General features: G+C 40.5%; 1 protein-coding gene across 1 annotated transcript in view; it reads right to left on the reverse strand.

Annotated features, from left to right (window-relative positions):
* Window positions 1-16,634, reverse strand: part of RNF145 (ring finger protein 145) — a 104,847-nt gene that overhangs the window by 58,107 nt on the left and 30,106 nt on the right. Inside the window, exons 3-5 of the mRNA XM_073621182.1 lie at window positions 14,270-14,378; window positions 12,786-12,877; window positions 150-385 (exon numbers count right to left, since the gene is read on the reverse strand). Of these exons, the coding sequence (XP_073477283.1) occupies window positions 150-385; window positions 12,786-12,877; window positions 14,270-14,378 (437 nt within the window). The remainder of the gene's footprint in view (window positions 1-149; window positions 386-12,785; window positions 12,878-14,269; window positions 14,379-16,634) is intronic.

Below are 16,634 nucleotides of genomic sequence, written 5' to 3' on the forward strand. Positions count from 1 at the left end.
ACAAGGGACAAGTTGATTGGGACCCTGAATTAGTCCCTTTAACAAGTACTGAAAAATTTCCACACCCCTGTAGAACAATACTGCAACATGTCAAAGCAGACTTAAGATTCATATTAATAGTTCCTTAGCATTTATTCAAAACATTTTACCTGAACCAGCTCCCTGTATGCCGACTTAGCAAGGTTAAAAGGCACCAGCAGGTTGGATGCCAAAAAGTACAGCACTTCGAGTCCAGTGAAAATCATGGCAAACTTGTTAATGACGACGATGGTCTCAATGGGAACAAGGCAGAGGCGAGCCAGCAGGGGGACCATGTGAGCGGAGAAAAGCCAGATCTGTTTTGTCTTCATCACACAGGAACAGAGAGTACAGACGACCAACTGGCCTGTAACATAATGTCACAATGACCAAGAGTTACACCTCCAATAGCATAAAAAGGTTATTAGAGGCAATTTGTTGCTGGGAAAAGGGTGTCAATCAGAAAACTTATATCAAGGAAAAGTGGCAATCGCAACTAGAATGTGAGGGTCACTTTGCTTGCAAAAGTTAGAAAATGCAAAACATTTAATTGGTTCATTTAGACCTATTTTTCTAGTAATACTTCTAGTCCAAGAATTGCTGGAAAAGAAAAAATCATGCAATATACTATCCCTCATCTCTCCCATCAAAGTTTAGAAACTTTCTTTGTTAATACTAAAGATTATGTAGCTAAGCAACTTTATCATATAAAGCATAAAGCCTTTATGACCCATAGAAATTAGATAACTGTTGCCTAAACCCTGTGGAAACTGAAAGGATTGAAACAATTCTGGAATGTCTCAGCAAGTTCAGCCAATGGATCAGGAGAGAGTAATGCTGGCCATATACTATACGAAAAACCGGCTGAAATTCGGCCATTTGGCCAGTTCATTTGTTTTTCGGCCAGTTAATGGGCACAGAATTGAAAATCGTTGGGACGTTTTTGAGCCGTCTGAAAATTTTCTGCTGAACGAACGATAAATTGAAAGGTGAATGTGCTTACCGTCCAAATTGTTTGCACTAGTTATATGTAAAAAAAAAACAAACAAAAAATGGATTCATTTATGTCCACTGAACAATTTATCGGTCATTACATGATGGCACTATCATTTGCTCTCACGGCTGAATGTTCATTTTTCGAAAATGGGTTCGGACGATTTTTCGTATCGTGTATGGCCAGCATTAGACTACTAGTCAGGGCAGGTTAATATATTGTTCACCTAAAAGCGTATGTCCAGCCAAAATGAGATTTTTAAAAAAAGTTTTGGCTAGAGTGTGGAATGACTAGAAACCTTGCCAGGTTTTAACTGCTATTCTGGGCTTTGTCACAGAGATTTCCCCTCAAGTCACAACTGTGACACACACAGTAATAGAAAGCTGAGTTGTAGCCTTTCCTTATCCTATAAACAAAAAAGAAAAAAACACAAAATAAAATAGGAATTTTTACTTCCCTGTATATTCCACATCTTGGAGTACAATGCAGGGCAACAAATCATAGGCAATGGCTTATATGCTGCCAATTTCAGGGGACTGTGCACTGGTCTAGGCTATGCTGGGAACACCCCCATTGAACCCTTATATAACCCCACCCCCTCTGTGGAACTCTAGTGTCGCTAGTGTCCTTAAGATGATGGTCCACTCAAATGGAAAAAGTTACACGCCCAGAAATGTTAAGTACCTGCGGTGGCCAGGCAGCTGCACTGCAATGAAATTTTACAACACCAGCTGCTGGAAAGTTAAGTATAAAACCTCTTCTTTTAGGCTAGGTTCACATCTTATCGGGTGCAGGAAGGCATGTAATCGCATGCCTTCCCACAAACGCAGAGAAAAATGCAATGCTGCTTAGGAGATGCGTGGGGAGATCAATAATCCTGATAGCACCCCATGCACTGGGAACCGCACTGAACTATGCATTTTTTCCCTGCTACATCTTTGGAAAATGGTACAGGGACCTTTTTCTTGCATTTTCAGAGGTACATCAGCCCATTCAAATGAATGAGCTGCTGTGCCCGAGCAAACGTGGCTGCAAGAATCCGCATAGATGTGTATCAGGGTTTAAAAGGCAGGCCTTTTTGCTGATTTGATCATGTAGAGACAGGGGGGTTGATTTACTAAATCTTTTTCCAATGAGTCACTCTGTAGTTAATTTACTAAAACTGGAGAGTGCAAAATCTGGAGCAGCTGTGCATGGTAGCCAATCAGCTTCTAACTTCAGCTAGTTTAATTAAGGTTTCAAAAAAAACCTGGAAGCGGATTGGTTTTTATGCAGAGTTGCCCCAGATTTTGCACTCTCCAGTTTTAGTAAATTAACACCAGAGTGGCTCATTGGAAAAGGATTTCCAAGGCCAGGCTGCACTGCATTAAAAAAGCCAAGCAGTCGCAGTTTGTTCAGTAGCTCAATTGAGCAGCCACCAATAGCAGAGTGCTTTCCACTGTCTGCAATGCACATAGTTATGAGCACTTACAGGAACAATCAAGTGTATAGGCAACCAACTATTGAAAAAGGGCTTTAGGAAGTCAGATAATTTTCAAACCATGGGCTGCCATCTATCAATTATAAGCACCTACAGTGAGGGAAAAAAGTAATTGTTTCCCTGCTGATTTTGTACGTTTGCCCACTGACAAAGAAATGATAAGTCTATAATTTTAATGGTAGGTCTATTTTAACAGTGAGAGAAAGAACAAACAAAATATCCAGAAAACTGTCTTTTCAAAAAGTAATAAAATGATTTTCACTTTAATGAGTAAAATAAGTATTTGATCCCCAATCAGCAAGATTTCTGGCTCCCAGGTATCTTCTATACAGGTAACAAGCTGATATTAGGAGCACTGTCTTAAAGGGAATGTTCCTAATCTTAGCTTGTTACCTGTATAAAAGACACCTGTCCACAGAAGCAATCAATCAGATTCCAATCTCTCCACAGTGGCCAAGACCAAATAGCCGTCAAAGGATGTCAGAGACAAGATTGTAGATCTACACAAGGCTGGAATGGGCTACAAGACCATCACCAAGCAGCTTGGTGCAAGGGTGACAACAGTTGGTGCGATTATTCGCAAATGGAAGAAACACAAAATAACTGTCAATCTCCCTCTGTCTGGAGCTCCATGCAAGATTTCTTTTTGTGGAGTTTCAATGATCATGAGAATGGTGAAGAATCGGCCCAGAACTACACGCAAGGCATGTATATAGAAATTATGTGCAGCTCTCAAATATGAAAACAATGAAGTGAATGTGAATAACCACAAAAAAGTTTGTATATCTACACATTTGTGTGTAAAAAAGGACATGAAAAATCAAAATCAATATCAATATGTGAAATGTAAATAACTACAAACAATATTAATATAGAACAATGGCATGAATATCACAAGACATCCAATATTCAGTGAGTCCATATATTATAATCAGTAAAAAAGGTCCATAAACAAATAATGGGAAGAAAATTACTTCTAAACCATGAAAGAGTTCTCCATGTGACATCTATATTTAAGTGAAAAAACGACAGTGAAACCACCACTGGTTGTGAAAAGGCTTACCGGAGTAAGAGGACTCAAATGGGCTTATGCACAATGAGTGAGTAGGGCTTGTGGTGTGAAACACCAATGCATGGAACATCTACGCCTGTGGTCAGGAAGAGGTCCATCCATCCAGGGATCAACAAAAGACAGCAATCTATGGGATTGGCCAGCGTGATATGCTGGGTCCTCTCAAGCAGTCACACAACACAGGCAAAAAAGGGAGAAAAAAACTCCACATAGTGTAAACCAGTATAAAAAATGTATACTTTTATTAAAAGTAGGGAACACTCGCAATTAGTAGGTGTAAAAAGCACTTATAATGTACAATATGACCAATGCAATGGCATCCGCAGGGCTCATTCCGACGCATTTCGTCAAGCCTGCTGTAGCCACTGCATTTAAATAAGATAGGAAACCCCCAATCCTGTAAATGCCCACCTGTGATTGCGATGTGTGTTTCTGACGAGATAACATTCCTGTTTAGCAAAATGGCGCTGGGACGTGCGCTCCAAGCCTCAATCTGATTTAGGTTGAATAACCCATAGACACTATGGGGGCGGCTCGATGCTGGTCCAGCCTCGCTCTAATCACTGAACAGTGTACAAATCAGCCGACACGCGGAACACCCTGTATGGACATCAGCGATAACCTCACCTAGATCACTCCCACCAGACCATCTGCGGTTCAAGCCTCACTCTGAAATAACCAGAGCGGCTGATATGTGCGCCGCATCATCAACAGGAAGTTAAAGGCGATGGCACCACCATGTATTTTTTACAAAGAGGAAGCAAATAGTTACATTCAGAGTTGCAAGCATTTAAAAAAAAAACGCAGAATCGAGAAAAAATATATGAAAATGAAGCAATCACAGGACTGGTCATTATCATGAAGTCCCCATATATAAAAAAGGTTATACAACTGGTAAGTATATTCGAGTACAATTACTTACAATTTTTTTTACAACTGCTTAATTCATACAATCTATATAATGCAATTTAAAAAAAAAAAAAATCAGATTATTAAAAGTAAAAAAATATAAATAAAAATAAAACTTTTCAAGAAATTGAAATTTTTTAAAATTAGAATCAAAAGATGTATCATGCATAATTGATTATCATGACTTAATAAATGTATTAACCTCCTATCTCTATCTTTAGTTTATAAATGTAATGTGTTGGCTTATTTGTTATATATGCTTAGCGAAGTTGATTTGTAATAGGATTATTCCTTTATTTGTCATTTATTTTTTAATATGATTGGATGTAACTGAAAAAATCTCTGAATAAAGAACAATACATTTAAAAAAAAATGCATTTGATGTTTAAACCTAAAGGGGAGTGGCATTGAAGCTCATAAATCTCAAAAGTGTTGAGGCGTGACACGCCCCTGGTTGTTGTCCCGCCGCTCCAAGGGGGAATGTACCTTGTCAATAACCAGAAATTCAGTACCTCTGGGATCTCTGTTATGAAAAACTGTCGATAATGTCTGGGGACATGTTTAGTTTCCCCCTTCTTAATAAGGGTTATGTGCTTGTTAACTTTTACAGAAAAAGCACGGATTGTTCTCCCCACATATTGCTTGCCACAAGGGCAGGTAAGCAAATATACCACATTCTTTGTGGCACATGTACAAAAATGTTTGATGTCGTATGAACGTTTGGTAGTAGCAGATTTAAACTGTAGGGTCTTATGTCGTCCCCGTGTATTATAATGACATACATTACACTTCTTGCATCAAAAGTATCCAATGAGGTTATGAAAAAAGACGCTCTTACAGGGGAAATTATGATATTAGGTGCAATTTTGCTTTGCAAAGATGGAACACCCCTATATATCAGTCTGGGATGGTCTGGTAGTAATGAACCTAAAATGTTATCCCTTTTTAAAACCTCCCAATGTTTATGAATGATGGACTTAATCTGCACGTGTTGGGTAGAGAATGAAGTGATCAGTGACCACTTAAAGGCCTCATTAGAATCCGTGCAGGGTATATCCATCAATAAAGACTTTCGCTCAGTTTCTAAGGCTTTCTGTAAGTACTCTGAAGATGCGTAAGTGAGGGATCCTTGAACTAAAAATGTTGGACTGCCTCTATTCCCAGCTGATGTGGTATGCTGGTGTACAGAGGCCACATCAGCTGTAGCAATAATGTAATCACCCCGTACATTGACACCTTCTAGCAACTTGATGGTCTCTCTAGCGTCTTTCAAATATGGGGGTGTACATTTAACTAGTTGCTGGAGAGAGAAATCAATATAAAGCCCCAACCGTGAGGTGATCGAATAGAGGCATTCCAACATTTTTTTGTTCAAGGATCCCTCACTTACCCATCTTCAGAGTACTTACATTGAGTTGTTGGAGTTCCCACCCAGCACAATTATTTTTGGTTCAACAATCTTTTCTTCTTCAACAGAGAGGGGTGGCAATGGGGGCTAAATTTGCCCCTAGCCTCTCCAATTTATTTATAACTAAGTGGGAGGAGGATGTTGTCTACGCCCAGGAAAGGCCAGAATTGGTCCTTTGGGCCAGATATATATAGACGACATCCTCCTCCTGTTGGATGGCAGTCCTGATTCTCTTAACCAGTAATGAAAACGTTCAAGGTATTTCCTTGACTCGTGAGTCTAGTCTTAGGGGAATACATTTTTTGGACTTGGATATTGAGATCGTTGATCATCAGTTTAAATTTAAAACCCATTTGAAATCAACCGACCGTAGTGGGTTCATCCCTATGGACAGTTGTCACCACAGATCTTGGCTGCGCTCAGTCCCGCGCAAACAATTTTTGAGATCCAGGCTCATGTCTTAAAACAGAGTTTTTTGGATAAGGTATATGCGTGGGTGTAGGTTGAGGCTGAATTTCAAAAAGCCTTAGGAACCGAGCAAAATTCTTTATTGATGGATAAACCCTGCACGGATCCTAATGAGACCTTTAAGTGGTGGTCAATAATCACTTCATTCTCCACCCAACATGCGCAGATTAAGACCATCATTCATAAACATTGGGACGTTTTAAAAGGGAAAAAAGTTTTAGGCTCGTTATTACCAGACCAGCCCAGAGTGATATATAGGGGTGTTTCATCTTTGCAAAACAAAATTGCACCTAATATCATCAATCCCCCTGCAAGAGCGTCCTTTTTTCATAACCTCATTGAATACTTCCCATGCAAGAAGTGTAATGTATGTCATAATACACGAGGACATAAGACCCTACAGTTCAAATCTGCTACTACCAACCGTTCATATGACAAACATTTTTGTACATGTGCCACAAAGAACATGGTATATTTGCTTACCTGCCCTTGTGGCAAGCAATATGTGGGGAGAACAATCCGTGCTTCTTCTGTAAGGGTTAACGAGCACGTAACACTTATTAAGAAGGGGGACACTAAGCATAATGTCCCCAGACATTATCGACAGTTTCATAACAGAGATCCCAGAGGTACTGAATTTCTGGTTACTGACAGGTACATTCCCCCTTGGAGCGCCGGGGCAACAAGCAGGGGCATGTCACGCCTCAAAACTTTTTTGGATTTATGAGCTTCAATGGCACTCCTTTTGGGTTAAACATTGAATGGGACATTAATGCTTTTATTAATAAGTCATGATAATCAATTATGCATAATACATCCTTTGTTTCTAATTTAAAAAATTTCAATTTCCTGAAAAATTCTATTTTTATTTATATTTTTTTACTTTTAATATTCTTCTGATTTTTTTCAATTGCAATATATTATATATATTTATTATCAATTAAGCAGTTGTAAAAAAATTGTAATTAATTGTGCTCGATTATACCAGTTGTATAACCTTTTTTATATATGGGGGCTTCATGATAATGACCAGTCCTGTGATTGCTTCATTTTCATATATTTTTTCTTTATTCTGTGTTTTTTTTAATGCTTACAACTCTGAATGTGACTATTTGCTTCCTCTTTGTAAAAAAATACATGGTAGTGTCATGGCCTTTAACTTCCTGTTGACGATGTGGTGTACATATCAGCCGCTCTGGTTATTTCAGAGTGAGGCTTGAACCGCAGATGGCCTGGTGGGAATGATCTAGGCGAGGTTATCGCTGAAGTCCATACAGGGTGTTCCACGTGTCAGCCAATTTGTACACTCTGTTCTGTGATTAGAGTGAGGCTTGACCAGCATCGACCCGCCCCCATAGTGTCTATGGGTTATTCAACCTAAATCAGATTGAGGCTTGGAACGCGCGCCATTTTGCTAAATAGGAAGTGCCATGTTATCTCGTCAGAAGCACAGATCGCAATCACAGGTGGGCATATACAGGATTGGGGGTTTCATATCTTATTTAATTGCAGTGGCTACAGCAGGCTCATACCACAAATGATGTCTCCTTAGACGAAACGCGTCGGGATGAGCCCTGTGGATGCCATTGCGTTGCTCATATTGTACATTATAAGTGCTTTTTAAACCTACTAAATGCGAGTGTTCCCTACTTTTAATAAACGTATCAATTTTTTATACTGGTTTACACTATGTGGAGTTTTATCTCCCTTTTTTGCCTGTATTGTGTGACCGCTTGAGAGAACCCAGCATATCACGCTGGCCATTCCCAAAGATTGCCATCTTGTGTTGATCCCTGGATGGATGGATCATCTAACACTCTGATCCTGACCACAGGCGTAGATGTTCCATGCACTGGTGTTTCACACCACAAGCCCTACTGACTCATTGTGCATAAGCCCATTTGAGTCCTTTTACTCCGGTAAGCATTTTCACATCCGGTGGTGGTTTTACTGTAGTTTTTTCACTTAAATATAGATGTCACATGGAGAAGTCTTTCCTGGTTTAGAAATCATTTTCTTCCCATTATTTGTTTATGGACTTTTTTCACTAATAATATATGGACTCACTGAATATTGGATGTTCTATATTAATATTGTTTGTAGTTATTTACATTTCACATATTGATTTTTCATGTCATTTTTTACACACAAATGTGTAGATAAACATAATTTTTTTTGGTGATTCACATTTACTTCATTGTTTTTTTCATATCTGAGCGTTGCACATAAACTCTATATACATTTTTTTGGTTTGCACTTGTTTGGTGTTGTGATGGCTGCTATTTGATTAACTTGAGGGTCCAGAGACAGTGATAGCCAGCGCGGAAGATATTCCAGAGGGTAGTATTGGGGGCATTAGTGGTAGGTTAACCAAAGCACAAAAACACAAGGTGAGTATAGTAGCAAGTCCTAGTTGCAATCTTGAAACACCCAATACGAGGACAATATGCGACCGGTCTAAACTATGTGGCATGTTCACTAATGCCAGGAGCATGGCAGACAAGATGGGTGAACTAGAGATACTGTTGTACAAGGAGGATTTGGATTTTGTGGGAATTTCAGAGACCTGGTTCAACAGCTCTCATGATTGGCTGGCAAACATTCAAGGGTATACCCTATACCGCAAGGATAGAGAGGGTAAAAAAGGGGGAGGGGTATGCCTATATATCAAGAATAATGTACAAGTGAATGTGAGAGATGACATCACTGAGGGGGCTAGGGAGGAGGTGGAATCTTTATGGGTAGAGCTCCAAAGGGATGAAGCTAAGGGGAAAATAATACTGGGAGTATGCTATAGGCCCCCTAACCTGAGGGAGGAAGTGGAGACGGATCTCCTATCACAAATTGGATTAGCAACAAGGATGGGAAGTGTTATCATAATGGGGGATTTTAATTATCCAGACATAGACTGGGCGGAGGGAACTGCGCATTCATTTAAGGCTCGCCAGTTCCTTAATGTCTTGCAGGACAATTTTATGGGTCAGATGGTAGACGCACCAACTAGAAATAAAACATTACTAGATCTACTGATTACCAACAATACAGACCTGATCACAGATGTGGAAATACGGGGCAATTTAGGTAACAGCGATCACAGGTCAATTAGTTTCAGCATAAATCACACAAATAGGAAACAAGAAGGGAACACAAAGATACTGAATTTCAAAAGAGCCAACTTCCCTAAACTACAAACCTTGCTAAAAGGCATAAATTGGGATAAAATATTAGGAACAAAGAATACGGAGGAGAGATGGGTTTGCTTTAAGAGCATATTAAATAAGGGCATTAGCCAATGTATCCCATTGGGTAATAAATTTAAAAGAGCGAACAAACATCCTGGATGGCTTAACTCCAATGTAAAAATGCATATAAAAGCAAAGGAGAAGGCCTTCAAAAAATACAAGGTTGAGGGATCATCCTCAGCATTCAGAATTTATAAAGAATGCAATAAGAAATGTAAGGGTGCAATTAGGACGGCTAAGATAGAACATGAAAGACACATAGCGGAGGAGAGCAAAAAAAATCCCAAGAAATTCTTTAAGTATGTAAACAGTAAAAAAGGGAGGACGGACCATATTGGCCCCATAAAGAATGAGGAAGGACATCTGGTTACAAAGGATGGGGAGATGGCAAAGGTATTGAATTTATTCTTCTCCTCAGTCTTCACGAGTGAATCGGGGGGCTTCAGTAACCAAAACTGCAGTGTTTATCCTCATGACACAGGAAGCACCTACATAGTTAACAGAGGACGGAATTAAAATTAGACTTGAGAAACTTAACATTAATAAATCACCGGGACCAGATGGCTTGCATCCGAGGGTACTTAGGGAACTCAGTCAGGTGATTGCCAGACCGTTGTTCCTAATTTTTACAGTCTATTGATTGGAATGGTACCAGCTGATTGGAGAAAAGCCAATGTAGCACCAATATTTAAAAAGGGCCCAAAAAACATCCCTGGGAATTACAGACCAGTTAGCCTAACATCAATAGTATGTAAACTCTTGGAGGGGATGATAAGGGACTATATACAAGATTTTAGTAATAAGAATGATATCATTAGCAGTAATCAGCATGGATTCATGAAGAATCGTTCTTGCCAAACCAATCTATTAACCTTCTATGAGGAGGTGAGTTGCCATCTAGATAAAGGAAGGCCCATAGACGTGGTGTATCTGGATTTTGCAAAAGCATTTGACACAGTTCCCCATAAACGTTTACTGTACAAAATAAGGTGCGTTGTCATGGACCATAGGGTGAGTACATGGATTGAAAACTGGCTACAAGGGCGTGTTCAGAGGGTGGTGATAAATGGGGAGTACTCAGAATGGTCAGGGGTGGGTAGTGGGGTTCCCCAGGGTTCTGTGCTGGGACCAATCCTATTTAATTTGTTCATAAACGACCTGGAGGATGGGATAAACAGTTCAATCTCTGTATTTGCAGACGATACTAAGCTAAGCAGGGCAATAACTTCTCCGCAGGATGTGGAAATCTTGCAAAAAGACCTGAACAAATTAATGGGGTGGGCGACTACATGGCAAATGAGGTTCAATGTAGAAAAATGTAAAATAATGCATTTGGGTGGCAAAAATATGAATGCAATCTATACACTGGGGGGAAAACCTCTGGGGGAATCTAGGATGGAAAAGGACCTGGGGGTCCTAGTAGATGATAGGCTCAGCAATGGCATGCAATGCCAAGCTGCTGCTAATAAAGCAAACAGAATATTGGCATGCATTAAAAGGGGGATCAACTCCAGAGATAAAACGATAATTCTCCCGCTCTACAAGACTCTGGTCCGGCCGCACCTGGAGTATGCTGTCCAGTTCTGGGCACCAGTCCTCAGGAAGGACGTACTGGAAATGGAGCGAGTACAAAGAAGGGCAACAAAGCTAATAAAGGGTCTGGAGGATCTTAGTTATGAGGAAAGGTTGCGAGCACTGAACTTATTCTCTCTGGAGAAGAGACGCTTGAGAGGGGATATGATTTCAATTTACAAATACTGTACTGGTGACCCCACAATAGGGATAAAACTTTTTTGCAGAAGAGAGTTTAATAAGACTCGTGGCCACTCATTACAATTAGAAGAAAAGAGGTTTAACCTTAAACTACGTAGAGGGTTCTTTACTGTAAGAGCGGCAAGGATGTGGAATTCCCTTCCACAGGCGGTGGTCTCAGCGGGGAGCATTGATAGCTTCAAGAAACTATTAGATAATCACCTGAATGACCGCAACATACAGGGATATGTAATGTAATACTGACACATAATCACACACATAGGTTGGACTTGATGGACTTGTGTCTTTTTTCAACCTCACCTACTATGTAACTTGTCAGTGCAATATATACCAATTTTTCCAATAATCTCAAAGCAGCTGGGACCATAGTCACAGAAAACAATTGGTAACACACTAGGCCGTGAAGGACTGAAATCCTGCAGTGCCCGCAAGGTCCCCCTGCTCAAGAAAGGACATGTACAGGCCTGTCTAAAGTTTGCTAATGAACGAATCTGAATGATTCTGAGGAGAGCGGAGAACTGGGTGAAAGTGTTGTGGTCAGATGAAACCAAAATCAAGCTCTTTAGGATCAACTCAACTTGCCGTGTTTGGCATAGAAGGAATGCTGCCTATCACCCCAAGAACACCACCCCCACCATCAAACATGGAGGTGGAAACATTATGCTTTGGGGGTGTTTTTCTGCTAAGGGGACAGGACAACTTCACTGCATCAAAAGGGACAATGGATGAGGCCATGTACCATCAAATCTTGGGGGAGAACCTCCTTCCCTCAGTAAGGGCATTGAAAATGGGTCGTGGATGGGTATTCCAGCATGACAATGACCCAAAACACACAGACAACGCAACAAAGGAGTGGTTTAAGAAGAAGCACATTAAGGTCCTGGAGTGGCCTAGCCAGTCTCCAGACCTTAATCCAATAGAAAATATGTGGGGGAAGCTGAAGGTTTGAGCTACCATCAGCCTTGAAACCTTAATGACCTGGAGAGGAGCTGCAAAGAGGAGTGGGACAAAATCCCTCCTAAGATGTGTGCAAACCTGGTGGCCAACTACAAGAAACATCTGACCTCTGTGATTGCCAACAAGGGTTTTGCCACCAAGTACTAAGTCAGGTTTTGGGAAGGAGTCAAATACTTATTTCACTCATTAAAACGCAAATTAATTTATAACTTTTTAAAATGCATTTTTTTTTTATATTTTTGATGTTATTCTGTCTCTCACTGGTAAAATAAACCTACCATTAAAATTCTAGACTCATCATTTCTTTGTCAGTGGGCAAAGGAACTTTGTCAGCAGGGGATCAAATACTTTTTTCCCCTCACTGTATGTACACTTCCCATCTATAGAGATTACTTCTAACATTGAATTAAAAAGGTAAAGTTGGCAGGTTTTACAGTGTTTCAAGGTAAATAGATATCACTCACCTACTAGTGCAGTGAGAAACCGGTTCATAGACAATGGCTCTAGATGCATAGGCCCTTCATAGCCGGACTCCTGTTCACTGCGAACATAATCCCTAATGTATGAACAATGGAATCATAAGTTAATAATTTGCTAACACAGCAAAAACCATTTGATTTTGTTTTTTTACTTGTCATGCATAAAGAGTAGAAACAATATTTAGAAGGCAAAACGTTTACTTATGACAAGGCCACTAACGATCCAGCACCCCCATAATCCTTTTGTCCTCCTGTGTGGATATTGTCTCCTGTCAGGCTAGGTTCCCATCTGTGCTGGTCTGCACCTGTTTCCACAGCCGCAACCACCTGCACAGAAAAATGCAGGAGATGCATGCAGGTGGCATTAATCCTAATGGTACGCCACGCGCACTGGGAACTGCACTGTGCTTGCAGTTCCTGTGCGGGCTATGATTCCAGAAATGGTAGAGGGATCTTTTCCTTGCATTTCGCAGAGCCGCATTAATGTGCACCTAGCCAAAAATACACTATTTACCTTCGCCACACTGCAGTGTTGCCCTCTGTCATGGCCTTCCTACTGTTTCCACCAGCCACACATTGCTATTGGCTCATCACTATGATGGGCTGCCTTACCGACCAACAGGAGTGTGCATGAAGCAGGACTGGGCAGGCACGCTTCAACACTAGAAGTTTTAGGGCTTTGTCTATTACAACAGCCTAACATTCAGGAATAAGAATGTGGATCTGGAGGATGCTGCAGGTTTTTCTATGCACCTTTAAGTAGACATACTTGACCTGATAGTGCACTTTGCCCTTTTGCCTTGACAGAACTGTTCAATAATTCAGAAGGAGGTCAATCCTTTTTAATCAATTTAATTAAATTACTGTATATTTCCATAGTGCTTTTCTCCCCAGGGACGCAAAGCACTTATCAAACTGGTGTTGGGGCAGATAGGAGGTGAGGCAGCCATCTTAGGTGCACTCAGTAGATTATTATATTACTAGGCCCAACTAAAGGCAGGAGCCAAATTACCTACAAGTATGTCTATGAAGTGTGGGAGAAAAAAAGTTCAGAAAGACTACACAGGCACAGGGAGAATCTTGCAAACTCTAAGCAGGTAATATCTTGACTACCAGGGACCACAGTGCTTTAAGGCAGAAGTGCCTACCACTAAGCCACCGCTAACTGGAATAATCTTTTTAGGACGTTCTGGCCTTGTCACCATATTTTTAAATGTTATTAGCAGCTGCTAACACAAGGTGAATTGTATTTTCAGTTCATAGTCCTTTTAGGCAGGCAACCAAAAAAAAAAAAAAAACACATCAAACACATAACGACATTACAGATACAGCCCATGTAATAAGCTTAAACTAAAATCTACAAAGACATGTGATAATGCTGCAATTTCCCTTATCACATGCCTGATCACAAGAGAGATTGAAACTGCCATATGTGCATCTCTGGACAATGACCCATGCACCCTCCTCACCTGGAAATCTGATGTCCTGTGTAAAGCAGCAAAGCAGTTACAAAGTAGAGGTACAGCTTAGCGAGATGCTGGCGAGGTAAAGTCAAAAGAACAACACTTAGGATGTAACCTGCAGAAGTAAATAAGAAATTGGGTAATTAAAAAATAGCACACAGAGTTGTACATTTGTGTCATTGGAAAAAAAAAAAAAAAAAATAGAATAAAAAGTGAAAGGGCTGCCCCAGCAATGATTTTAAGTTGTTTTCTGAACTACTAGGACATGTTGCTTGTCTGCTGCTTCAGTGAATGTCAATCCACCAAACTGAATATAACAGTTGCACGGCAGTTACAGAGTTTACAAACGGCCTAAGGATTGTGGGCACTGCTATATGCCAATATAGTGGGTTTTTAACCCGATCGCTGCCAAAGCCGTTTTTGCACCCATGTTTAAAAAAATAAATTTTAGGACTGAAGATTGCATAAAACCCCAAAAACATATTTTCTGAAAGCATACACTCTAAAAAATAAAATAGGGGTAGATACAGTTTTTTTATGTTAAGCGCCATTACCGCAAAGGTCTGGGAAATGCAACATTTCAGTAAAAAACGCACTTGTTAATTTTAGGGCACACAAACGCACAAAATTACCTAATTTTTTAGAAAATTATAAAAGACGAGGTTGCACCAAGTAAATAGATACCAAACATGTCAAACCTTAAATTTGCGTGCACCCATGAAATGGCGACAAACTTCAGTACCCTGTATTTTCCATAGGTAATGCTTTAAAAAGCCCCTCACAGGTCATCAGTTTAGTGTTACGGAAGTGGTTTGGTGCTAAAGTTATTGCTCTCACTTCAACGTGTAAACCGATATGTAACATTTGTATCACAATCAACATCTTTGTGTGTAGGCTCCCCCTGACACGTATGTTTATGTTCGCAACGTGAGGGAAGGGGGTGCTCAACAACAAATTAACAAAAAGTTCCCCATGTGGTGATTTTTTGGTGTTGGGATGCCTTTAATGGGACTTTCAGGGTCTAAAAGACCCTGGATGTCTCACCTGTACTCCAATGTATCTATTGCAGTGCAGATGGCACGACGATAGATTGTTTCCTGGCCATGCTGGCTAGGGAAAGTGAAAAGGGAACCTGGAAGTGATGTTTTACACCTCACTTCTGGGCCAGCAAGAAGGGGAGGAGAGAGGATGTGTCCACTCAGCTCTCTCCTCTCTGCCCGGCGGCACTCACTATGCAGATGGAGCAGTGCGCTTGTGGGACGTTAAAAAAAGTCCTGCAAGCAGCATGTTAGGGGCGCTTTAGGAGCGGTGTATACACCACCCCTAAAGTGCTCCTGCCCATTGAAATCAATGAGCAGCGCCTGCAAAGCAATTAGACAGCGGCACTATTAACCCTTCATCGGCTTCTAGTGGAGGTTAAAAGCACCTTGTAGCAGCTGAGAAGCGCCACTAAAACGACGGTAAAGTGGCACAACAAATAGTGGCATTTTACCGCCGATGCCCCCACCGCCTCAGTGTGAAAGTGCCCTTAAAGTGGTTCTACAGGCTGAAGGTGTGTCATAACACAACAGCTAGCTATGGAGGCACCCGGATAAGAGCAGGAGTCAGGAGCGCCAGCTCCCAAGAAAAGGAGGACCGGAGCTGCTTTAATATCACTTTAAATGGTGTATGCCACTTTGTGGACCTATTGCTTATTTACTATTTACATCTTTACTGAATGCCAGAAGCACAGCTAACACTATACTCCTACAAATCTGACTGGCTAAGTGGGAAAGCATAACCTCATCAGCCCGCCGCTCTGACTCAGCCAATCAGAGGAAGCTTGGTATTAATTCACAGAATACAAAGCTGCTTATGAATAGCTGAGTGCTGTTCAGGTCCACTCTGCATTGTTCTAGAGACGGGAAGTGTCTGTCTCACAGCCGGAGCCCAGCACTGTGTACTGTATGGAGGTGAAGCTACATACAGTACATACAGCAGTTGGAGACACTGCACCAGTTAGTGAAGGAAATAGTTTGTTCCAAGCAAACTACGGTATTTAAAATGACAGGAAACATGTAAATCGACTAACGCTTTTAAAAGCCAGAAGTTTTAAAACCGCCAATTACTTGAGTTCTTCTTTGACCACTTTACAACCAGGATTAACACAGATCTTAAAACACCCAAACCCAATTTTGACGTGCGTTGGTATAACTATACACATCATCACAATTACTCAGTGTATCCAGGTGAATTATACTTTGTTTTTTCAGGACCTTTGGCTTTAATTGGTTGGTAATGTTAATGGATTTCTCCCGATCTATTACTTTTATGAAAGGAAAACTGACCCAAAATATAAATTTTTTTAAATTAAATTTTAGCTGTATATTTT

Source organism: Aquarana catesbeiana, linkage group LG03 (genome assembly GCF_042186555.1).
Source record: "Aquarana catesbeiana isolate 2022-GZ linkage group LG03, ASM4218655v1, whole genome shotgun sequence".
NCBI classification, from domain to species: domain Eukaryota; kingdom Metazoa; phylum Chordata; class Amphibia; order Anura; family Ranidae; genus Aquarana; species Aquarana catesbeiana.